Raw genomic sequence first — 25,184 nt, 5'->3', positions numbered from 1 at the left:
ACAAGGAATTGTTTGTTTTCCCTAGGAGTATTCTTCTTTTCTATATTGCACTTCTTGAAACGTATAGCCCTACAACTGTATCTTTCACTTCTACATTTTTTTTTAAAAATAAATTTATTTATTTATTTTTGGCTGAGTTGGGTGTTTGTTGCTGCACGTGGGCTTTCTCTAGTTGCAGCGAGCAGGGGCTACTCTTCATTGTGGTGCGAGGGCTTCTCATTGCTGTGGCTTTGTTGTGGAGCACGGGCTCCAGGTGTGCGGCCTTCAGTAGCTGTGGCTTGCAGGCTCTAGAGCACAGGCTCAGTAGTTGTGGCACACAGGTTTAGTTACTCCGTGGCATGTGGGACCTTCCCAGACCAGGTCTCAAACCCGTGTCCCCGGCATTGGCAGGCGGATTCGTAACCACTGTGCCATCAGGGAAGCCCTCACTTCTACTTTTAATAGAGATTTGAGTAAAAAAAATTTTTTTTAACTTTTCTCTTAACTGTTATAAAAGTATTCATAGCACAAGCTGCTGATAGCTAGCAGCTGAGCATTTGATTTTGCTGTCAGATACTAAGAAGTGGCAAGGACTGTGGCAAACTGGAGAGCGCATGCTCTGACTGAAAGGGACAGCAGCTGCTCTGCTTCTGCCAATTACCACCCTGCAGGAATTTGGCCCAGCGTGGCTCAGAGCTTCCTGTTTACACCAGAAACCAGGGAGCTGGGTTTTTATGTGAAATGTCCTAATTTTTAAATGTTGGCACCTAATCTGTAAAAAACAAACAAATAAATAAATAAATAAAATAAAATACCATATGGGCCAAACAAAACGTTTACTGGCCAAATATAGCCTGATTGGCTCCCAGTTTTCAACCCCTGGCATAGGATTTTGTTCATTCCTCTCTTGTGGTACTTAGAGTCTGTCTAGTGCAAGAGTTTATGGGAAACTGTTGATCCCAGAAGTCTATAAACCCCTTAAAAGCAATGGCTATGTCTTACTCATTTCCAAGCCTTATTCTAGAGCCTAGACAGTGGTTGTTGTGATTATTTCACGGATAGAGGTATTCATGAATGAATGAAGAGGTGAGTGAATGAATGATGAATGAAGACCGGTTATTTGGTTTTTGGCCCATTACAGCTATTCTAGTGTAGGGGCTTTAGGGGTTCTAGAGACCAGCAATACTGATGGCAGCTACATATGCAAGCTGATAGCCCAGAATGAGACAAAACAAAAAACTCTAAAAATAAATAGTAGAACTCCAAAACCCCAGATGTCAAAGATTCTTCCTCCACACTGAACCAGCTCTGCCTGCTGGTCTGCTCTTTTGCTTCCGTCTAACCTTTGTGTAGCAGCAGGAATTCTCTTTTTTTTTTTTTTTTTTTTTCGCGGTACGCGGGCCTCTCACCGCTGTGGCCTCTCCCGTTGCGGAGCACAGGCTCCGGATGCTCAGGCTCAGCGGCCGTGGCGCACGGACCCAGCCGCTCCGCGGCATGTGGGATCCTCCCAGACCCGAGAACGAACCCGTGTCCCCTGCATCGGCAGGCGGACTCTCAACCACTGCGCCACCAGGGAAGCCCAGGAATTCTCTTTTTTGAGTCCTGTTGCTGTGATCCGTTACCTCGCCTCTCATCGACCCAGAGTGACTCCCCATTACCTTCCATGTCAGATTGTGCACTTCATTAGGGGGTCCTTCCCCTGCCCCACCCTGCCCCCTTTTGTTAAGATTTAAATTTATGCTTTTCAGTTCAGCTGAAAACTCCATTTTCCTTTCCAGAGGCCCTTCCCAAATGTTCTCTTATTCTTCTCTGAGCTCCTTCTTTTCTCCCTTCAAAGCAGTGCTCTAGGTTCTTCTCAACCATGATGCCTTATTCCAGGCAGGCTGCCATCTGCTCCGCCCCTCATCCACAGCAGCTGTGGGCCAGACAGTGTTTACATGCCTTATCTTGTTTAATCTCCACAGCAGCCTGTGAGGTTGGAATTGTTACCCCATTTACAGATGAAGAAACTGAGACTTGATGAGGTAACAATTTGCTTAAGATTCAAATCAAGTAAGTGGGGGCTGGATCAGGTTGTGCAGGATTTGGAGAGGCACCTTGAGACTTCAGCTTACAGTGGGGTGGGCACAGGGTTGGCAGAGGACAGTTTGCGGGACTCACCCTCTGTCTCTCTGCAATGGCATCTGACAATGTCCGTTTTTCATAAAAGGGGACCGGTGGGGAGAGAGAGCCATCCTACCGTACTGTCTGCAGATGGGTGAGCTCCCCAGCCCTGGAAGTGTTCAAGCAGAGGCTGGATCCATCAATAGGGAATTCCTGCCCTGGTAGGGGAGTTGGACTATATGACAGGGTCTAGGGTCTTTCCCAATAGTTTGGGAAAGTTTCTGTGATCTTATGATGTAATTAAAGCCCAAGGGGTTCCAGATAAAAATCTTGTCAGTTTTTCAGTTATACTCATTTTGTGTCTAGGACAATGCCATGTACTGTGGGTCCACAAATGTCTAAAATAGGGTCATTACCCTGAAATTGCATATGACTGTAATTAAGGGGATAAGATAGTATCTGAAACAGTGTAAATACAGAAGATTATATAATTATTAAATTGAATTGTACAGATTCTAAGTACAATAAGAATTTTGATTGGGGTAAATCAGACATGTATGTTATACTTTAGAAAAGCAAACTTCAAGAAATGCGGAGAAAATGAATTTTCACATCTGAAAGGAAGGTAGCTAAAGACTTGGCTCAAGTGAGATGCTCAGAAATGATTTGCTAATAATTCAGCCCAAAATGATCCTAGTGAAGAAGAAGCCACACGGGAACCACTTTGATGGGCTCACATATGTACAAGGCAGTAAGGGAGCCACACGACCAAGATGACTGTGGAAGAGAGGTGCAGACCCCTCCCAAACCTCGTGCCTCACCAGCTCCCCACAGGAGGTGGTGCTTGTGTACCCTGCGAGGCGGGAGGGCAGCTCCCTAGCCTTGCTGTGTAGGTGAGGACCACAGCTCAGGCCGGAGGTCAGCCCTTCTGGCCCCAGCTCCCCCCTGCTTTTCCCTCTCCCGCCCTGCTTCTCCGAAGTGTGAAATGCACCCAGTACGTTGTCCCCTAGGTTCTGAGAAAGAAAGCCTGAGAGACGGGAAGGCTCAGGTCTGTTACCACGTAACAGCGAGGAAGCTGAAGGACTCAGGGTTTGTGTTTGCTTCTATCACGAGGGATGCCCAACAGGAGAGGGGTAGCAATCGTTGTGTTCCAGCTTCTCCATCAGCCAGCTGTGTGACAGCAGACAGATGACTCGCCTGTGTACTTCAGTTTCCTCATCAGTAAAAATGGACCAATAATGCCTGGCCTGTCTGAGGCATTATGTCAGCATAAGGTCAAATGAGATCATGTAAATTTACACTCTTCAACAACTCTTAACTCTTGAATATATGTGAAGAGTTATTTTTATTAAAGGAAGCTTCTGAGGTCAATGGAGCCTATATAAGAACTCTGAATTCTATGTGTGATGCCTTGAGTAGATGATAACACTTTTTTTTTTTCCTGCTGATGAAACATGGAGACTCTCACTAATTATTTGGTCAACTATGGCATATGCAAATAATAATTATAATGGAGGCCACAAGCTTGGGCTGCAGAGTCAGACTGCCTGCGTTTGAATTCTGGCTCCACCTCTACTCAGTAGCAATTTATTTTCAGGCAAGTTAGTTAACTTCTCTGTGCCTTAGTTTTCTCATCTGCAAAACAGATATAAGCTTGTTGTGAAAATTAAGTGAGTTAACGCATGTAAAGCATTTAAACTGTACTTTGCACACATGTAAATAAATGTGCTTAATAAATATTAGTCACTGTTGTTAAAGTATTGAGGGTGGCATAGATTTGTTATACTTGACAGTAATTCAGGAGAGTGGAAGACCATATAGCACAGACTGTAAAGTCAGACCTGAGTTAAAATTCTGGCCCTTTCACTTGCTGTGTGATGTTGGGCAAGATACTTGACCTCTCTGAACCATGGTGTCCTCAACCACAAAATTGAGTAGTAATTCTTACCTCATAGAATGGTTGTGAGGACAGAATAAAATAATGCATTTGAAGAGCTCAGCATCGGGTGTCTGTGGTAAATGCTCCAAGTAGTTACCAGGGTGTGTTTTTTTTTTTGGCCGCACTACGTGGCTTTTGGGATCTTACTTCCCTGACCGGGGATCAAGCCCGCGCCTTCGGCAATGAAATTGTGGAGTCTTAACCCCTGGATCGCCAGGGAATACTCCAGGGTGTATAGTTTTCGATCACTCACAGGTGCCAGGTTAATTTATCCCATGCTCAACTTTTACAATAGGCCATCTTGGCAGTGCTGTCTGACACATTCTTAACTAGGGTCACCTGAACTAATGAAATCCTCTGCCTGGGGCATTTGAGAATATTTGTAATACGGCTCCAGCCTGTTTTTTCCAGCCTTATTGCTCCCTATTGCCTTGCACATAGCCAAATGTTTCAGTCAAATTAGGTTATTTAGATATTTGCTATTCCCACTGTCTTGTCTTTGCTTGTTCTGTTTTCTGTGCCTGAAATGCTGCACCTACCCAGTCTCCTCCTGCGTGTCTCAGAATTCTTCATGAAGCTTTATCTGATCCTCTCCAAATCCGAACACTGTGTCCACTTCTTGGAATCCTACAGTATATGCTTTAATGTATCTCCTAAAGCCTCTATCACAGTATTATTCTATATTTCATCCAGTCTAAGACGTCACTGATTGTAAAGTATCATTATTTTACATACGACTAAGAAAGCAAAAAATGCTGCCTGTTAAACTGACACATCATCAATTATAAGACACATCCCAACATCAGAAATGTTCAAATGTGAAAAAAAGGTGTGCTTTACAATTGATGACATGTGATTCTTTGTGGGTGTCTGAGCATCACCTTTCCTCAGGATGGTAATTTCCTTGAGGGCAGGGAGGGTCTGTGATTTACTCATCTTGTATCTGTTAGCTCCTAGCACCTAAGAGGCACTTGATAAGTATCTGATTAATTGGAAAGAGTAATTTTTTTTTTTTTTTTGGCCGTGCCTCGCGGCATGAGGAACTTCCCCACCCAGGGATCGAACCCGTGCCCCCTGCATTGGAAGCATGGAGTCTTAACCACTGGACCACCAGGGAGGTCCAGTAATGATATTTTAATAAATGACCAACTTTTTCAGAGACCTGTGGATTTGTTAGCCCTCACACGTTCTCTCAGTTCGTGTAGCCTTTATGGTATTATTAGATGAGGTAGTGCCCTCCACTGTTTACCCTTTGAATCATGTCTGGCGTCTGGCTTCTGGACAGGTGGAAAATGGGACACAACAGCTAACTGCCAAGTGAATTGTGATCAAAGGTGTGGTAGTTGAATGGAATTTGCAACCAAATGCAGTTCTTAGCCATTATTTTTCTCCCTCATACACAATCAGTGCTTCGTAATGGAAATAAAGTTTGCTTTCCCGGCCATTAGCAGACCTCATCATTTTGGTTCCTAATTGTCCTTTTGTCTTGTCTTGTCTCCTGTTTAGTGTATATGACCTCGCATTTAAGCCCGACGGAACCCAACTGATTTTGGCTGCAGGAAACAGATTACTGGTAGGATTTTGTCTGAGTTTCCTTTTTAAGTGCTTTTTTTCCTCTGCCTCTTGTAAGTGCTCTGAAATTTGACCCTTTTTTTAAGATAAAAAAGGCAAGGTGGAAAAACCAGTCATTATTTTTTAATAGGGAAGGAAATGGGCTGTTTAAAACAGGTAGGTAAACTGTCTATCAGATAGGAACCTGTGAACAGTACCTCCTTTGGAATCATTAATCTTTCCCTTTTTACTCTGAGACACCCACGAAAGAGTTCAAAATAATTAAAATGCCTTTGAAAGTGAGCTGTTGTCAGTTCACATTTTGTCCCCCTGAAAAATTCAAACAACAGGCCTGAAGGGGCTCCCTCCGTGAGAAGCCAGATAGCCTGACCCCAGCTTTTAGGCACTGGCCTTCCTAAACAATTCCCTATGGATGCTGTCCTATTTTTCATATTGTCAAAGAACGTAAGCTGTCTCTGGAACCTGTCCCAGTGTATAAAAGTAACTTTCAGAGAACTCTTTATGTTTGACCTAAAACCCTTTGCATGATCTCCCCTTCCTCCTGAGTAAGTCCGCTTCCTCTTGCTCTGTTGTCTCGAGATATGCAGACGGCCTGATCTCCATTCTGTGCATGGTAACTACATAATCTGAAAGCCGTGGGTAAATTGTTCAGCAGACTTCTTCTGTCCAGGGTAAACAATCCAAATCCTTTTAGGTTTTTCCCATAGGTTATCTTCTCCAACACTGACCATATCTGGAGGGTTTTGCTTTTATTTCTCAGATGGTGTGTTTTTTAAATCTCCCCATATTTATAGATGTTACACAGCTATAAAATCCTAAATGCACGTTACAGATGGGTTTTATAACACTCCCTACAATTTGCAAACCCAGAGTTCAGGTCTGTGACTTCCAACTCTTGGTAGCAAGTATGAAACATGTCTCCGTGATGTTGGTAGTAGGGCAGGGCTAGCACTGGCATTGAATCATGCTCGTGCTGGCTCTATTCGGGAGGGCCTAGCTTGTTTGGTCATATATCGAAATACATGCAAGGGGAGTGAACTGTGTAGAGAAGTTTCACGGAGTGAACTTTTGTTTCTCGAGCATTAATGGCACACTTCCGGCCATGTAATGGGCAGAATCCGAGCCTCTCCTTCTTGGGTTTCCCAACTTTAAGTCACATTCTTTCTGGTTTCTTGGTTCAGTTTTTACTTGGTGCAAATTTAGAATATTGACAAATGTGTTGTTTTGACAACAAAAATAGCATCAGCAACCTGCAGGGATTCTGACTAATGGATGCCACGTGGGTAATCTGTACTTTTTTCTCTTTTTTGCCAGGTTTACGACACGTCTGATGGCACCTTACTTCAGCCCCTAAAGGGACACAAAGATACTGTGTACTGTGTGGCATATGCGAAGGATGGTAAGAGGCTGCTCTGGATTTAGTGTCTGTAACGACCTCACAGCCTCTCATTTCTCTCCTTGGCTGCACCTTCGTCGTGTTGAGAGGGCTCAAGTACAGCTTGCAGTTTCGGAAGATAGTTAGTCTCTTAGATTTCAGTTCAGTCATTCAATTCAATTCAGTCATTCTAGTATTTATTGAGGCCCATCTGTGTGTCAGGCGTTGTTCTAGCTGCTTGAGATACTTCAGAGAGCAAGACAAAGATCCCTCCCTTATGGGGCTTTAATCTATGTGGGGGGGGTGTGGGGGAAGGAGAGAGAGTACGAGGGAAGGCATACAATAAACGTGGTAAATAAGTAAATTGAACAGTACGGCGGAAGGTGGTAAGCATTAGGAAGATGAAAAAGTAGGACAGAATAAGGGGGATTGAGAGTGCTGGGTGGGCAGGGCGTTGGGTACAGTGTTGAACAGGGTAGTCACGGTGGCTCATTGAGATGGGGACAGGCAAGCAAAGACTTGAAGGTGGCGAGGCGGGGAAATAACGACTGAGCATCTGGGGAAAGAGAGCTCCTCACAGAGGGAAGGGCCATTGCAGAGGCCCTCAGGTGGGGTGTGCCTTCCTGGGGCTGGGGCAGAGGGACTCGGTGGCGAGCAGTAGGGGAAGAGGGTAGAGAGGTAGCAGGTGTGGGCTGGCTGGATTATGTTGGCTCTCGTAGGACTTTGGCTTTGATTCTCACTGAAAACGGGGAACCACTAAAGAGTTCTGAGCAGAGGAGAAATCTGATGGGATTTATATTTTTAAAGGATCCCTCCAGATGCTGTACTGGGAACAGCCTGCAAGGGCTGAGCGTTGGGCAGAAAGACGAGTGAAGAAGCGTCAGCCACTGGTGATGGCAGCTCAGACCCTGTAGGAGCAGAGGAAGTGGGGAGGAGTGGTCAGAGTCTGGATACAGTTGGAAGGTGGAGCCAGTACGATTGCCTGACAGAACGTGGGGCGTGAAGAAAGGAGTCGGGGGTGGCTCCATGGTTTTTGACCTGAATGACTGAAAGGATGGAGTTGCCCTGCACTAAGATGGGGAAGGCTGCAGGCCGAGAAACTTACAGCAGAAGATCCGGAGTTCAGTTTCAGACGTGTTGAGTTTGAGGAAAGTTGACGCTGTAGGGTGGGGGGGCGGAATTGCTGGAGCAGAGTTGCTGAGTGGGAAGAGGAGAGGGGATCCAGGGCAGAGGTGAGCATGGTGGGAAGTGGAGGATGTCCCTGCAGGTGCTGGCAGCGGGGGCACGTCGTAGTAGGAGCCTTAACAGAATGCTCTTCCGTTCTTTCAGTGAAACAGGAAGCAGCAGCATCTGAGAGTGAAGATAGGGAAGGAGGTGTCCGAGAGTTGAGGAAAAAAGAAAAAAAGTAAAACACCACCTAGTTGAGGGGCTGAGTGAATGGCCCCGGCAGGTATAGTGAGACCCTAGCTACACGAAGGGCCCACCCAAAGCTGGTGATCATGAATTGAAAGTGAGATCAGTGGTGCGATTGTGTCTTTTTCTCCATCACTTTGAGCTGCACAGATACAGGGACAGAGGAGGTGGAGAGTTGGACTTAACCAGAGCGGTAGGTTTACAAGCACCTCTGAGGATGCAGTGAGAGGGCAAGGGCAGAGGATGTATGCAGAGGAATGATTATATACGTTGACCTTGAGTAATGAGGGGTGAGAGGACCACAAGGGGCAAGGGAGGTCCTAGTGGGGTTGAAGGGTCATTGGCGTTAGGGCACCAGGTGGGGTGAGAAAGAGGAGAGGTGGTGGTCACACCGGCTGCGTGAAAGTGACATTGAGAGTTAAAAGTAAATCCGTGCTACGCACAGCATAGCATCAATGGGAAGAACATGGACTTTGGGATGAGACAGCTCCAACCCGAAAACTTCTGTGAGTCTGAGGTGGTTATTGCCCCTGTCTGAGTCTCGATTTCCTCATGTGTCAAGTGGATATAGGATTAGAGATGGCCCTCTGTGACCACTGCCGAGAAGTCGCAGAATCGATGGTACAGTGCTTAAATGAACCATGGAGATCATTCAGCCTCCAGGTTTTTAATTTCTTTTAGATGACAGACTTCTTTGAGAATCTGATGAAAGCTATAGACTCCTCTCTAGAAAAATGCACATACTTCATGTATACACACAATTTGGGGCACACAGTGTTAGTCTGATCTAGCCCAATCTCTTCATGTTACACCTACATAAAGATTTAGAGAAGTCACACGACTGGCTGAGGTCATACAGCGAGTTAGTGGCAAAGACAAAGCTAGTTCTTGCCTGGTAGTCAGGAGTGCTATGCCACGGTAGTCATATTTTTTTATGTGTGTGTTTGAGTTTGACTTCAGAGTAGTACCGTGGGGAGACCTGTGAGGCCTCAGAGTTTATAAGCCTAGGGCGTCTTTGGCTTGCAGCACCATCAAGGCCCTTGAGGATCTTAGAGTGAGACCTGCCATCAGGGGCACTTGTCCCCGTTTTGCAGAGTCCTGCCACACACATCGTCACGTTTGATCTCCCAGCAGCCCTCTGACGGAGGCAGGGAAGGGATCGCAGCTCCTCTCACGGATCAGAAAACAGGCTTAGAGCGATTACGGGTGACGGTGGCAGAGCTGGGCCTGACCTGGATCCTCTGACTGCAGAGCCCTTGTTCTTTCTGGTGTATCATGCTGCCCCCCGTGACACTCATGTAATGATAAGGAAGTCTTTTCCCCTTGGATCTAGAAGTGAGGATACACTGAATTTGGTTTTGCTCTTTAAAAAATGATGATTTTGCTTGTTTCCGATTTCCCCCTTAAATTTAATAAGTATTTAATGAGCAACTATGATACAAAGGTGTATTAAGAACTAGTTTTTCTTCAAGGAAAGCAATACAAGGCAATGTAAGGAAATAATAATAATAGCTACTTTTGTTTAGCATTGATTCTAGGCCAGGCACAGACCTAAGCACTTTAATCTTATTTAATCTTCACAACAACTATGAGGTAAATACTGTTGTTGCGTCCACTTTTCAAATGAGGAAATGAAGGCCTAGAGATGTTCGGTAGCTTGTTCCTGGTCCTGCAGCTGGTGGGTGACGTCACTGGGGATTCCAGCTCCGACTCTGAGCCCTTAGCCCACACTCTTCATCACCTGCTGCCTGCCAGTGTAAGGGAGCAGTGACAGAAATAAGAAATAAGAGCAGCTTCTATTATTTCGTATTTGCAGCTTTGTCACATGGCCCAAGCAGTGTGAAAATGAGAATCTCATCTGTCACTCTTGCTTAAAGCCTTTCTTTGGGATAGAGAGCAGGATCTTACCGTGGCCCCGAAGCCCCTAGAGATCCCTCCCCCACCCACCTCACCCTTTGCCCTTGATGTTCCATGCTGGCTGCCTCTTAGCTCCTCACACATGCAGGTTTTTCCTGCCTCAGGGCCTTTGCACATCTGTTTGACCCATATGGATGGGTCTCTCTCCTCTCGTTGCACCTGGCTAAGCTTTGCTCAACCTTTAGGTCTCAATGAAAGATACCATTCTCACAGAAACCTCCCTCACCAAAATTGGGTCCCCAGGTATTCTCTTTCATAGGGCCTGCTTTTTTTTCTCACCACGTCGTATTTGAATTGGATTAATTTAATCTAATGCCTACTTTTCCCACCAGACAAACTCTGTGAAGGTAGGCAGCGTGTATGTTTTAATCACTACTTGATTCTGAGCACAGAACATGATGCTGGCATGTGATAGGCCCTCAGTACATCTTTGTTAATGCCAGACAGAGCAGGATATGAGCTCAAACTTCCTGACTCCAAAGTACTGCCACTCAGTACAGATAAGAAGAAGGGGTAGAGAAGCAGCTGACACTTACTAGGGACCTTAAAGAAGTCGTTTTCTAAGAAATACTCTGCAAAATGCTGGCCTAAATGAATGTGAAAATTTATTCTTTTTAAAAACACTTTTAGGCAAGCGCTTTGCTTCTGGATCAGCTGACAAAAGTGTTATTATCTGGACGTCAAAATTGGAAGGCATTCTGAAGTACACGTAAGTAACCGTTTAGGTGTATGGTATTATTAGTTTGCCTCTTACTGAGCTACTGTAGCAAAAGCCCCTTAGCAAAGCTATCAGGGAGGACTTTTTTCTCTGCAGTTGAACTTCAAGTGAAGTTGTGGGGCTGTGCGCTGGGAAGGTTGGGGAATGAGTAAGTGAGGGAACAGTTCCTGAGCACTGCTGGCTTGGCCAGCACTGGGCCAGGTGTTTTCGTGTAGCCCAGTTTAGTTAATCTGATATCATACATTCCACCCCACCCCGACCTGTCCTTTTTCAAGAGCCTCACATCCAGCCACCGTTGACACCCTGAGACTTGGGGTCAGTGTGCTCCAGGCCCCTCTCAGTGCAGAGGCTCTCCTCCTGTTCTTCCTGTCCCTCCGCCTGGTTAACCCCTACTCACTCTGCACATCTCAGATGTTGCTTCTCCTGTGAAGCCTTTCCTGCCCCTGGAGCCTTGATTGGGTCTCCTTCATGGCGCTTCTCGCAGCTGTAGTTTTTTTTTTTCTTTTGGCCGTAATGTGCGGCATGTGGGATCTTAGTTCCCCGACCAAGGACTGAACCTGTACCCTGAGCAGTGAGAGCATGGAGTCTTAACCACTGGACAGCCAGGGAAGTCCCTCACAGCTGTAGTTTTACACTTATTCTGGTGGCTGATTGACATCTCCCATCAGCCTGTAAGCTCCATGAGGACAGACACTGCGTCTGTTTTGCTCATGCTGTGTCACTGGTGCCTAGTGCAATGCCTGGCCTGTGGTAGGTACTCAACATATGATCGTTTTTCTTTTTTTTAAATTAATTAATTAATTTTGGCTGTGTTGCGTCTTCGTTTCTGTACGAGGGCTTTCTCTACTTGCGGCAAGTGGGGGCCACTCTTCATTGCAGTGCGCGGGCCTCCCACTATTGCGGCCTCTCTTGTTGCAGAGCACAGGCTCCAGACGCACAGGCTCAGTAATTGTGGCTCACGGGCCTAGTTGCTCCGCGGCATGTGGGATCTTCCCAGACCAGGGCTCGAACCCGTGTCCCCTGCATTGGCAGGCAGATTCTCAACCACTGTACCACCAGGGAAGCCCGTTTTTCTTTTTAATTGTGGTAAAATACACATAACATATCATCCTAAGCATTTTTAAGTGTAGAGTTAGGTAGTGCTAAGTACATCCATGTTGTTGTGCAGCCCGTCTCCAGGGCTATTTTTCATCTTGCAAAACGGAAGCTCCATCCCCATTAAGCAACCACTTCCATTCCCCCTCCCCCAGCCCTAGGCACCACCATTCTACTTTCTGTCTCTATGAATTTGACTACTCTGGGTACCTTATATAAGTAGAATCCTGTGGTGTTTGTCCTTTTGTAACTGGTTTATTTCACTGAGCATAATGTCCTCAAGGTTCCTGTGTCAGAATTCCCTTATGTTTTAATGCTGAATAATATTCTGGTGTACATACAGAGCATATTTTGTTTATCCATTCATCTGTTGTTGACGGACATTTGGATTACTTCCACCTCTTGGCTATTCAGAACAATGCTGCTGTGAACACCGATGTGTAAATCAACAAATCAACATTTGAATGAATGAATAAATGAATGAATGAATGAGGTTGTAAGTAAAGTATTACCCAGAAGTGGAGGAATAAAACTCAGGTTGAGGGACTTCCCTGGTGGCACAGTGGTTAAGAATCTACCTGCCTATTCAGGGGACATGGGTTCGAGCCCTGGTCCGGGAAGATCCCACATGCCGCAGAGCAACTAAGCCCGTGTGCCACAACTACTGAGCCTGCACTCCAGAGCCCATGAGCCACAACTGCTGAGCCCACGTGCCACAACTACTGAAGCCTGTACGCCTAGAGCCTGTGCTCCACAACAAGAGAAGCCACTGTGATGAGAAGCCCGTGCACCGCAACAAAGAGTAGCCCCCGCTCACTGCAACTAGAGAAAGTCCACGTGCAGCAAGGAAGACCCAATGCAGCCAAAAATAAAAATTAATTAATTAATTAATTAAAAACAAGAAGCAAAAAACAACTCAGGCTGAGATGCCCCTTGTGGTACATGACTCACTCAGCTTTCATTGTAATCTCAGATGTTTCCAGATATTGGTCTAGTATTTTCATTGTACCTCCATCCTGTATTAATGAATGTATTTCCAGGCCTCCACAAAGCAATAAGTGTTATGACCCTTAATATGGCACTTGTCATGCACCTGGCACTAGGCGAGGTGTTTTACATCATTCTCTTACCAGCTGGCACACCAGAGGTGTGCAGCACGCTAGTCTTGGAGGAGGTGGCATTTAAGCTAGGCCAGTCTGGTGGGTGGGTAATGTTTGAGAGAGGAAAATGGTGGGGGGTAGCTCAGGAGGGGAGAACTCATCCCTGTGCTTTTAATTGGTCACTTGCATCAGAGTTCACGGTGCAGAGTCAGAGAGGCTGTGGACCCATCATTAAAATCTTGAGCTGTAGCCACTGAAGCATTTGTGGTTTGCTGCATAATCATCTAAACTTGTTTACTTCCCAGGCACAATGATTCTATCCAGTGTGTCTCCTACAACCCTGTTACCCACCAGCTGGCGTCCTGTTCCTCCAGTGACTTTGGTAGGTTCTGATCCCCAGTGTCTTGTCTGGGAATAACTGAAAATTGGCAGAAAGTGCTGAAATCTATCCGGAATGTGGTGGTTTTGTCCTGAGAGAGTTAATGCCGTTCTCCCCCGCTTTAATGGCTGAAGGGAGGCTGGCACTTGTTCTTTAAGTTGTGTAGAATCCAAGAGAGTGAGTGATGGCCCTGAGTCTGGTAAGAAGTCTGCGAGACAGCAAGAAGGGCCCTGGGAGGGAGATGGTCAGAGGGGTGGGAGAGCACAGGCGTTACGTTGGTGTTGCCACCTCTGGGAAGCCTTCCCCGCCTCACCCTGGCAGGGACAGTTCAGTTGTCCCCACCTCCGGGTCCCCCAGTGTCCGTGTACGTGAGGAAAGCTTCGCTGTGCTTCTTGTGCAGCGTGTCCCCATTAGTTGTTCAGTGGCTGTGGCTGTCCTCCCTGAGGGGCTGAATGCCCCGAGGAGTTCACCCACCCCACACACGGCACTGGTGTGGTCCTGGCGCAGAGGAGAAGCAGTGAGACGTCAGCGAAGAGGCAGGAACACGAGCAGAGGCTTGCATGTTCTCTTTTCAAGGTCGATTCTGGCTTACAGCTCAGAAGTTCCGTCTTCCTTGCTAAGAGATAGTGGTTACAACAGAACAGCCATTGTTGAAGTCAAGGAGTGAGAGATCTAATCCCTTTGTTTCCCTCTTGACCTAAGATGAATGCATCCCCCAGTCCATCTACTGATAGAGTTCTGAGGTTCCAAAGAGAGGCTGTAATTGAAAGCACGTTGTATAAATAAAAGGGGAAGGGACTGTCATTCATTAAAAATTTAGCATTTTCTCCATGTGTGGCATTGGTCTGGGTGCTTACTTTTGGGGTGAAAAAGACAAAATAGAATTCCTGCCCTCAAAGAGCTTGTGGTCGGGGACAGGTAGGGAGGAAGAATTTGTAAAAATATACTATTAAGGAATAATATTTGTTGAATGTTTGTGATACGCTAGGCACTGTGCTGAGAGTTGAAACAAATTCCTGTGTGAGCTCTGTGACGACCCCAAGGTCAGGTATTATTCTCATCCCCACTCCACTGAGGCACAGAACTTGGGCTTAGAGCAGTCCAGTGACTCGCTTGAAGTCACCCAGCGGGTAAGGGATGGACCCAGGGCTTGGACCTAGGCCGTGTGATTGCATCTAGAGTCTGCTCTGGTCAGTGCTGCCTCACGGGGCCTGGAGGGTGTGGTTTCCTCCAGCTGGAGGCTCTGAGGGGGCCTTGGTGGACCACAGGTAAGGTGTGCATAGGCTGAAATGCCAGGGGAGGCATTCTGGGAAGGGGAGAGGGTAAGCACATTGTTTGATGTTGCACCTTGCTGTGTAAATGCGTTTCTGCCCTAGGGTTACCTCCTTGGCCGTGCTTTATGGCTCAGGCAAAGAGTAGAATTTGCTTATGTTGCCTAGACCTACACCTGTTGTGGGCCACTGAGTCACCGGCAGGAGGGATCAAGCCGAAGGTGACCAGTGTGCCAGGGACATGGCACAGCCCAGATAGGGTCAGGAGAGACTGGATTCTCAGAAAGCGTCATTCATTACTTTGAATGCTAAGTTGTACTCTGGTTGCAGTGTAATAATTATGAACAGTGAAACGTCATTTCTTTGACTTAAACTCCTGAAAAGTTGGCTATCAATTCACCAATATATCTTCCTCTCTTTGTTCTTTTGAAATAATTATAGATTCACAGTAAGTTGCAAAGATAGTTGAGAGGTCTTATGTACCCTTCTTCCTGTTTCCCCAGTGGATACATCTTATGTAACTGTTGTACGGTATCAAAAATCAAGAGATGGGGCCTGGCACAATGTGTGTATATAGTTCTGTCATTTCATCCCCTGTGTAGATTACCATCACCACAAAGATACTCCTTTACCCTCATCTCCCCCATCTCCTGTTATCACTAACCTCTTGTACCTGGTAACCATTCATCTGTTCCCCATCTTTATATAAGATGGAATCATATAGCATATGACCTTTTGAGACTGGCTTTTTAAACTCGGCATAAAACCCTGGAGATCCATCTAAATTGTAGTATGTATCAATAGTTTGTTCCTTTTTGTTGCTGAGTAATGTTCCAACCAACCTCTCTTCTTTTATGTTATTTTGTGTTGAAGGCTTATGGTCTCCTGAACAGAAGTCTGTCTCTAAGCACAAATCTAGCAGCAAGATCACCTGCTGCAGGTAAGTTAAGGGCAGCTCTGAAGGCAGTTTTTTGTTCCCCGCTCTTCAAACAGACCCTCAAAGTCTGGTTAGTTCACATAGTAGAGAAGGTCTTGCGCTACCTAGTTGGTTTGGGCCCCATGTTTCCTCTTCTCTTCTCTCGTGGTCTCCTTGATGGGAAGAACCTGTGCTTTTGATCGGCAAGCAAAAGAGAACTGCAGGTTGCTTTTGTGCAGTTGTCTAGCAGCAGGCCTCCCCAGCCTCAAACCGTGCTCAGGGGAGGCTCTGGGGACCTGAGGCTGTCCTGGTCCAGGCAGCACATGCGCTGGAGAAAGCTCGGGCTTTGATATTAGATCTGGATTCGAATCCACATTCAGTGGCTGACAGGCTCTTTGACCTCTGGAGGTTCCTTATGTGACAAATGGGGATTAAGATGCTGACTTGATGGGGCTGTTGTGAAATGCACACGAACTAATGAGTTTAAAGCAAGCAGCGCAGTGCCTGCACACGGTAGACGCTCTCAGATGGTGGTGGGTCTTGCTGCGCAGCTTCTGAGTGTAGCCTTTTTTCCATTCAGCATTTGTTAGGCACCTGTTCTAGAGGCTAGCAACAACCAAGACGCAGATTCTGTTCTTCAGGTGCACTGGAAGTGGGAGGAGGTTAAAATGGCGAGCAGGGAATGGAGGCTGACCCCGCAGTGCAGGCAAAGCTGAGGGCCGTTGTGGCAGTGCAGACAGAGACTGTGGGCACCAAGAAGGTGCTCCCACCTTCACATCTCACCCTCCACTCCGGGAAGAGATGGGACTCTCAGTTTGGCCCTCTGATTTTTACATCAGGGTCAGGATGAGTCCAGCCATTGCTGCCTCATCAGATTGTTTCAACCAAGGTATCATCTGCACAGCTTTGACTTTCTGTGTGTTCCTTTCCCCTCCCCATGCCCTTTGTTGGTTGTTTGAACAGCTGGACAAATGACGGTCAGTACCTGGCTCTGGGGATGTTCAACGGGATCATCAGCATACGGAACAGAAACGGGGAGGAGAAGGTGAAGATTGAGCGGCCAGGGGGCTCCCTCTCCCCCCTGTGGTCCATCTGCTGGAACCCTTCAAGGTGACCACACAGTTGTCCTCCTCCTAGGCCAGAAACTGTGGAGAAGGCCTTCCTCAGAGGGCTGAGTTCTTTCCTCCTGAGGGCTCCGTGATTCAGAGGCTTCTCACCCCATTTGACTGATCTGTTTTGGAACCTATTCCATGTGAATGGAATTTTTAAAGAGCCCATCTTGAGTTTTGGAATGAATCCCAGAAATTGAGCTGAGCAGATGAGCTATCTAGACCAGCTCAGTGTGTGTGTGCGTGAGAGAGAGAGGGAGAGAGATTATGTACGCACGTGACACAGGAGAGCCATTTCCTTAGGAATCAATAGCTCACCTCTCTGCTGTGGCTTTATTTTGGTCTTTTCCGCCTTTCAGTTCTTCCCTCCAAGTCTGAGCAGAAGATGTGCTTTTTCATGAGCCTTTTTTACTTTTTCATGAGCCTATTTTGCTGCCCTTGTCAAAAAAACGTCAAAATTAAGTATAAATGTCCCCAAAGCCTATAGTTCCACAAACAGTTGGCATCTACCTTCTCTAACCTTACACACGTCTTCCTTACTGTGCTCATGTGACTTTGACGGTGGACTAATAGCTTTACATCCTCTTTGTATAATTCTGTAATATTATTAAACCACCAATATCCCCCACAGAGTCCTCTGAAGGTAAAGAACTTAATGTTTACCAGCCCAATGTCATTTTACAGGTGGTGCCTACTTGATTTAGAAGGTAGTTTAATTTCATTGCTTTTCTTACATCAGATTATTATGCTTCTTCCTGAATAATTTTGTCCAGCCCAGGGCTGTACCATGTATGTCTAATGCCTTCAGAGGCCATTAGCCTACCCCAGAGTTCCTGCTGTTTGATTTTTGTGGCCACAGATGACTTTGTGGCTTCAGGGTACCATTTTTAATTCATGAGAAGCAGGACACCCAGTGTACCTGGTTGCTGTCCTTTTCCGGGCGGGTTTCAGGGGCTCCTTGACAGGTTTTGAAATTACAGCTTTAGTGTAGTTCTAGGCAATGTGATTGTGAACAGCCACTTACTGTCTGCAGCCGATGGGAGAGTTTTTGGATGAACAGAGAGAACGAGGATGCCGAGGAAGTCATTGTCAACAGATATTTTCGGGAACTCCCTTCCACTCTGAAGTCAGCAGTGTACAGTAGTCAGGGTAGTGAGGTAGAGGAGGAAGAGCCAGAGGAAGAGGATGACCGTCCCAGGGACGACAGCTTGTGAGTGTGTCCCGAGGAGCGAGAACCCTCCTTGGAAGGGTCTAGCCCCCAGCGTAGACCTGCTGGGGCAGGTGCTGCTCCGAAGCTCCTTTCTAAAAGGGACCGGGGGCGGGGGTGTTGCTGGTGAAAGCTCCTCCAGCAAGGGGGATACTCCCTCAAAACTTGTGAGTTATAAAATTCTTCTTTGAGAGACTTTAGGAAATACTGAAAAGTCTAAGGGAGAAAGTTTGACTTTTCTATAAAACCCCATCCCCTGAGGAAACCACTGTGAGCATTTTAGTGTATCTCCCCTCAGGCTTTTAGTGTATTCATATAATGAACCAAATCATACCCTACTTCCTTTTTTTCCACTTAACATCATAGAGTGAACTCTTTCCGGTAACGTTAGAGGTCCTTTGAGAAACATGATTTTTAGTGCCTGCCTCATGTGCCCTTGGCATGGCCGCCCAGGAGTTCAGTGAACACTTCCTCTCTTACTGGACACTTTCTCAGCCTGTTTCCATGCCGCACCTCACCTTGTATTTGCCAGGACACGTATCAGAGAGGAGACCCCCATCTTACCCACAGTCCTCATGCCAAATCCTCGCTGTCCAGCCGTCCTTCCTTCTCTCAGTCGAGGTTACCTGTAGGGAAAACACTGCAGGCTGGAGTGCGGGAGCCAGGATATTCTGATTGGGCAAAAGTGATCGAGCTTAGGACTTTTCAAACTGTGTTCTGTGGTGCCTGGGTTTCCTTGGAAAAAGAAGGTGGGAGGTGGGGGACAAGGAAGGGAGGAAAGGGTGGGTTTCAGGCCCCTATCTGTGCTTCAGCCAGAGCAGACCCTTTAAGTGTGAGCACAAGTGTTTGTTTTGGTAAGGAGTCCCACTGCCAGGAGGAAAAAAGGGGAAAAGAAGGTTGAAAACCACCCATCCAGCTTGTGGGGCTGAACCTGGCCCAGAGCTGTATGTGGTCTCCCCAAGAGGGCTCACTGTAGCCTGGGCCTCTGGATATGTTTGGATTTCAGTGCCATTCACAGAAAGTTCACCTGTGGGTCCGCTCCATCCCTCTCCATCTTTGTCTTTTTTCCCTTAGTTACGAATTAGTGCTGTTTTGCCACTCCTGGCTGGGTTTTGCAGATAGGGCTGCACCATGCTTTGCCTGCGTATCTCATGGTGCTGCCAGATGACCACAAGGCCCTGGGCTCAAAAAGCTGGAATTAGTAAACAAAGAGGAGGCAACATTAGGTGGGTTAAGACCAGAACTCAAGGGCTGGGAATGTCTGTCTCTTGAAATAGATTCCTGAGTAGCCTGATCCCCAGCCTTAGCTGAGGTTTCTCCTGTGCTGGTCCTACAGCCCCAGTTCCCAGACACTGATCCTGATAGGCACTCAGTTTCAAAGACAGTTGTTGGTCTTTTTTTTTTTTTTTAATTAGATCCAGTGAACCTTTTCATCTGTGCAAAAACCCCAACTGTGAGAGAACCTAGTTTTAGGTGTTAGTTTCCCTCTTGAGGAGAGGCAAGCCAAGTTCCCCTCTGTCCATTAAAAAAATCAGATGATCCATGCCTTCCCAGTGCAGAAGACATATCTCTCCACCATCTGCCCATGTTTTATAGTGTGTAAGAGAGAAGCACTCTTGGATCTGCAACCTTGCTGTTTCTTAGCTTTGCTCCTAGGAAACTGAAGTGAGAGGTTTCACCTCTTCATTGTGGCAGTGTCTTGGCACCACGAGCACCTGAGTGGTAGGGCATTCAGTGAAATAACAGATCCCAGGAGGGCTGAATCTCACCTGGTCCCTTCTCATTGCACTGATTGATGGGTAGGCCCACATTACAACTTTTGGCCTCTGTACTCTTGTCCAACATTTGGCAACCTGACAGCCTGGCCAGGGCTTTCTTTTTCCTGTTGTTTGTTAAACTCTCAGGCTACACTGAGATGTAGATGCTGATGAGGGCTACACTCCTGAGCAGGCCATGGCCCCACGTAACCTTTTTTGTCTTCTGTTGATTAGAGAGGAACATAATGACATCCTGGCTGTAGCTGATTGGGGACAGAAACTTTCCTTCTACCAGCTGAGTGGAAAACAGGTATGTAGCTCTGTACAAGCCCGATGGGAGAAACAGTTTCAGTCATGCCTGTTTTAGTGTATTTTCATGTTTGGAGATTGTATTAATAATGTACATTATTTTTGTTAGCTCCTGTTTATTGAGCATTTACTGTGATACCAGCTTCGGTGCTCAGTGCTATGCATACTTCATCTCATTTAATTCTTACAAATCCTTTTGAAGTAGGTACTTTGATCAACTTTTCAGAAACGAGTAGATAATACTTAGAGCAGTGAAATAAATATTATGTCCAAGGTCTCGCACTGCTAGTAAATGATGGCACCTGGGATTGAAACGCAGCTTGGTCTGTAAAGTCTTGGTTCTAGTCATGACCCTACCTTTCTGTATTTGATTTATTCACCTTGTGAACAGTTATGAGCAGCCGCTAGGCCAGCCCTTCACCTATTAGGAGCTGCTGACATAGTGCTGTGTAAGTCAGTGCCTCTGCTCTGCGAGAGCTCACAGGCTGGTGGGGATAGCCAGCAGTCCTCGTGCAGTGTGATCCGTGGCATGAGAGAGAATTGCACAGATAGACAGCTATAGGGACACAAAAAAAGATGGCAGCACTGCTTGGTGGAGACCGGAGAGTTTGTAGAGGTGAGCTCTGAGCAGGACAAGCAGGAGTTCGCTAGGCGGAGGGCAGTGGGAATGGTGTTTCGGGCAGAGGAAGTAGCATCTGCAAAGGCAGGGAGGAATGAAAATATGTGACAGTTCCGGCGACAATGATTGTTCAGGGTGACTGGATCCCCAGACTTGTGGACAAAGATAGAGCTAGAAAGGAAGATGGGGACATGATTGTAAAGGACCTGACTAGTGAGAATAAGGAGTTTGAACATCATCTACTGTAAGTATTCAGGAGCCATAGATCCAGGTAGGGAGTGACCTGGTCAGAGTCCCATTTCAGAAGATTTCCTTGTTTCTGTGCAGGATGGATTAAGATAGAGCCTGGTAGTAGGAAAATCTGTTAGTAGGCAGAAGACACTGAGGATTAGAGCGAAGGTAGTGGGGGTGGCTTGAACCGCATACAAGCAGGTGAGAATTACAGCCTGTTCAATGGAGCTTTTGTTTAACAACATCCTTACTCCTCAAAAAATGTCATGCTAGGAGGGAAAGGTATCAGGTATGTGTGGCCTACCTTTGGGGCCATTTCTTCTACCTCATCTTACTGTTGGTCATTTCTTTTATAATTAAGTAAAGAAAAAATAAGGAGTGTTTTCTCAGTTTCCCATGGCTGATTTCCCCAAACCCTCATTTTTATCATCTTGCATCTAGCCCTGGCTCTATCTTTTCCTCCACTTAATGTGCGTACATCATCATTCAACAAATATTTATTGCATATCTTCTGTGTAGTGGACATCGGATGTGGGTATTGGAAGTTCATGGGAACAAAAATCCACACTACACAGGGAAGGAATGGGGTCTCATTGCTATAGTGACCACAAAGAAGAGCTCAACGTGGGGGCCAGGCCATGGGAGATATCTTGCATGTATGCAGCTCCAGAGCTCATGTTGTGACCCTGAGTTTTGAATGATAAGCAACCTCACTCTGCTGAGATAACTTGCTTGGGACAGTAAAATTGTTTCCTCAGTGGGTAAGTGTCTTCTAAGTCTGGGAAGATTTAGAATTAAATATACGGTGATGAAGTAGATCAAATCTATACTTTTGTGTTAGGCTTAGGTATAATGTGTACTTTTGGCATTTTAAGTGTTTGTACTGTTTAAGGGGATATGGCTTAATAATGACAATAGCTAACATTTATTGAGTTTCAGGCATTGTATAAACTCTTTATAAGGTTAATTCTTTTCATCTTTATAACAACTCTATGAGGTAGATACTATTATCACCGCTTTACATCTAAGAAAATTGAGGCACAGAGAGGTTCAGTAATTGCCCAAAGACACACAGTTTAGTTAGTGGTCAAGCCTGGATTGGAACCCAGGCAGACTGGTACTAGAATCCCTATTAGAATCTCTATCAGATTTGTCTTACGATGACCATTTAAAAGACATAATCTAGGGGCTTCCCTGGTGGCGCAGTGGTTGAGAGTCCGCCTGCCGATGCAGGGGACACGGGTTCGTGCCCCGGTCCGGGAAGATCCCACATGCCGCGGAGCAGCTAGGCCCGTGAGCCATGGCCGCTGAGCCTGCGCGTCCAGAGCCTGTGCTCTGCAACGGGAGAGGCCACAACACTGAGAGGCCCGCGTACCGCAAAAAAAAAAAAAAAAAAAAAAGACATAATCTAGTAATCAATTTTATTCTTCCAATTTTTTTTTGGCCATGCTGCACAGCTTGCAGGATCTTAGTTCCCCGAGGAGGGATTGAACCCAGGCCCATGGCAGTGGAAGCGAACTCCCTTATTCTTCAAATTTTAAATGGAAAGATAAAAGAAATTTTTATTAAGTACCTAAGCAATATTGGAATGTTAAAGAGATTTATTATATTTTCTGGCTTGGGATTGTGGGGGAGGTCACTGAGCTTCTTGATTCTGTACATCTATGTCTTTATTATTTCACCAAATATAGAAAATTTTTTGGTTATTATTTCTTCAAATAACTTTTCTTCCCCATTCACTCCTGTCCTTCTGGGATTCCAGTTATACATGTTAGACCTTTTGATATTGTTCTCCAGGTCACGGAGGTCCTGTTCATTTTTTAAATCTTTTTTTTCTCCTCTGATCTTGAGATTGGAGGATTTCTGTTTCTCAGTCTTCAACTTCACTGACTCTTCTGTCATCTGTAATATTTCTCTTAAGCCCATCCAGTGAATTTTTGTTTCAGTTATTGTATTTTTCAGCTCTAGAATTTCTATTTAGCTCTTCTTTCGTATTTGTTTATTCATTACAAGTATATTTTCCTTTATATTCTTGACCATAGTTATAATGGCTTTTTTTTTGGCTGTGCCACATGGCATGCGGGATATTTGTTCCCTGACCAAGGATCGAACCTGTGCCTCCTCCTGCAGTGGAAGCTCGGAGCCCTAACCACTGGACCGCCAGGGAATTCCCTAAAATAGCTATTTTTAAATTCTCATCTGCTAATTCTAAATTCTGAATCATCTTGGGGTCAGTCTCTATTGGTTGTCTTTTCTCTTGAATATGGTTCACACTTTTCTGCTTTTTGGAATTTTGGGTTATATTCTGAACATTGTGAATGATACAGCATAGGGAACATCTGTCATGTTCCTCTTAAGATTATTGTGTAGTTTTTTTTTTTTTTTCCCTTAAGCAGGTAGTTAACTTTGCTGGACTCAACATTTAAATTGTACCTTTCCTATGTGGGCAGCAGCTGGAGTCTCTGTTCAGCTCTTCAGCCTTTGCTAGGCTGCTTGGCATCTGCCCCACACGTGGCGTGTGTAGTTCAAGGGGCTCCTGATATTCAGCAGTGTATGTGCAGGATTGGGGCTCCGCCTCTGCATCTGTCTCTTTTCTGGGATTTCCCACCTCAATTGCAAGCCGCTGTGGTCGCTCCAAGTTCTGTGCTTATCCATCAGGTCACTGACAGTGCCTGCCCTCAGGCAAAAAGCCATTAAAAAAATGAGAAACTCACCTAACGCCATTCCCTTCTTCCAGATGCATTTGTGTCTTACGTCTCTTTCTGCTTCTGGTTGCTCTCCAGTGCCTCCAGGTGGTTGTAGTTTATAGTTGGTCCAGAGTTTACAGTTGTTTGTTACCTGTAGGAGAGTTGGTCCAGTGGCAACTAGTGAGCATTACCAGAAGCTGCAAGCCTTCTGTGCCATGACTCATACGATTTTTTAGTTTTCTCATTAGAGCTACTATCATTATGTAAGTATGAGGGGAACTTTTGGTTATTAGGCATTTGAAATTCTTAAAAAGGAAAATTGAGTATATTAAGTTAATAATTGCAGTTTAAATTAGTTTAAGGGAATTAACTAAGTTGTAAATGAGACTAAGGGATTTTATGGTCTGTTCAAAATTGAATTCCGTAAAGTTTAATGAAAGACTCCTTTTCAGTTGGTTGCTTATTTTTTTAATTTTTATTATTTATTTATTTATTTATTTATTTATTTATATTTTTGGCTGCGTTGGGCCTTTGTTGCTGGGCGCGTGCTTTTCTCTAGTTGCGGCGAGTGGAGGCTACTCTTCCTTGTGGTGCCTGGGCTTCTCATTGCGGTGGCTTCCCCTGTTGCAGAGCACGGGCTCCAGGCATGCGGACTTCAGTAGTTGTGGCACGTGGGCACAGCAGTTGTGGCTCACAGGCTCCAGAGCTCAGGCTCGGCAGTCGTGGTGCACGGGCCTAGCTGCTCCACGGCATGTGGGATCCTCCCAGAGCAGGGTTCGAATCCGTGTCCCCTGCATTGGCAGGCAGATTCCTAACCACTGCGCCACCAGGGACGCCCTGGTTGCTTATTTTTACTAGGTTTATAAATAGGAAAATATTTGTAAGTTGAACAAATATTTGTAAGTTGAACAAAACTTAAGGAGAAACCAGGATTTTAGAGTTATTTCTATAATAAAGTGATTATTAGTTTAATCATGATAATAAAAAATAGTCTTTTGTCACAGAAGGCACACTCAGGGGCAGCAAAGGACCCAGGTGACAGTGAGGAACGTGGGCTTTAGTGGGGAGACATCAGGTTAAATGTGCAACTACAGAGCAGTGAGAGAAGTGCTGTGGGAGAGGCCAGCACAGGGAGATGGATCTTAATTAGGCCTTGGGTGGGCAGGGAGACTGGGGGATGCTTCCTGGAGGAGATGACACCTGGCAGAGAAGAAGAGGGAAAGGGCACTCTTGGCCAGGGCTGGGGTGGTGTGGAGAATGGCACCTGTGTCATCACGGAGGATTGAAAGAGCATGGGCCACTCAGGAAACTAGAAGAAATTCATTTTGGCTGAGAGAAGGATCTTGGGAACAGAGCTCAGGAGCTTGACCTTCATTCTGAAAGCAGAGGGGGCGCCATCAGAAGTGAAAAAACAGTGCACAGAGTGGGAGAGAAGGTTTACAAATTGCTTATCTGATTATCGCAAGGGATTTGCATCTAGAATATGTA

General features: G+C 45.9%; 1 protein-coding gene across 6 annotated transcripts in view; it reads left to right on the top strand.

Moving 5' to 3' along the window:
- IFT122 (intraflagellar transport 122) overlaps positions 1-25,184 on the top strand; it is a gene marked incomplete at its 5' end in the record, with an annotated part of 70,647 nt that overhangs the window by 1,369 nt on the left and 44,094 nt on the right. For 2 of the 6 annotated variants that reach the window (XM_079713430.1, XM_079713429.1), the window contains 8 exons: positions 5,528-5,594; positions 6,908-6,992; positions 10,929-11,007; positions 13,517-13,593; positions 15,735-15,801; positions 16,741-16,887; positions 17,920-18,096; positions 20,085-20,160. In XM_079713430.1, coding sequence (XP_079569556.1) covers positions 5,528-5,594; positions 6,908-6,992; positions 10,929-11,007; positions 13,517-13,593; positions 15,735-15,801; positions 16,741-16,887; positions 17,920-18,096; positions 20,085-20,160 — 775 coding nt within the window. The remainder of the gene's footprint in view (positions 1-5,527; positions 5,595-6,907; positions 6,993-10,928; positions 11,008-13,516; positions 13,594-15,734; positions 15,802-16,740; positions 16,888-17,919; positions 18,097-20,084; positions 20,161-25,184) is intronic. The other 4 variants (XM_079713432.1, XM_079713431.1, XM_079713434.1 and 1 more) reach the window with 2 other exon arrangements.

The sequence above is a fragment of the Hyperoodon ampullatus genome (assembly GCF_949752795.1).
Source record: "Hyperoodon ampullatus genome assembly, chromosome: 10".
NCBI classification, from domain to species: Eukaryota; Metazoa; Chordata; class Mammalia; order Artiodactyla; family Ziphiidae; genus Hyperoodon; species Hyperoodon ampullatus.
Note: the sequence above shows the minus strand (reverse complement) of the source record. Positions and strands in the feature narration are given on the sequence as shown.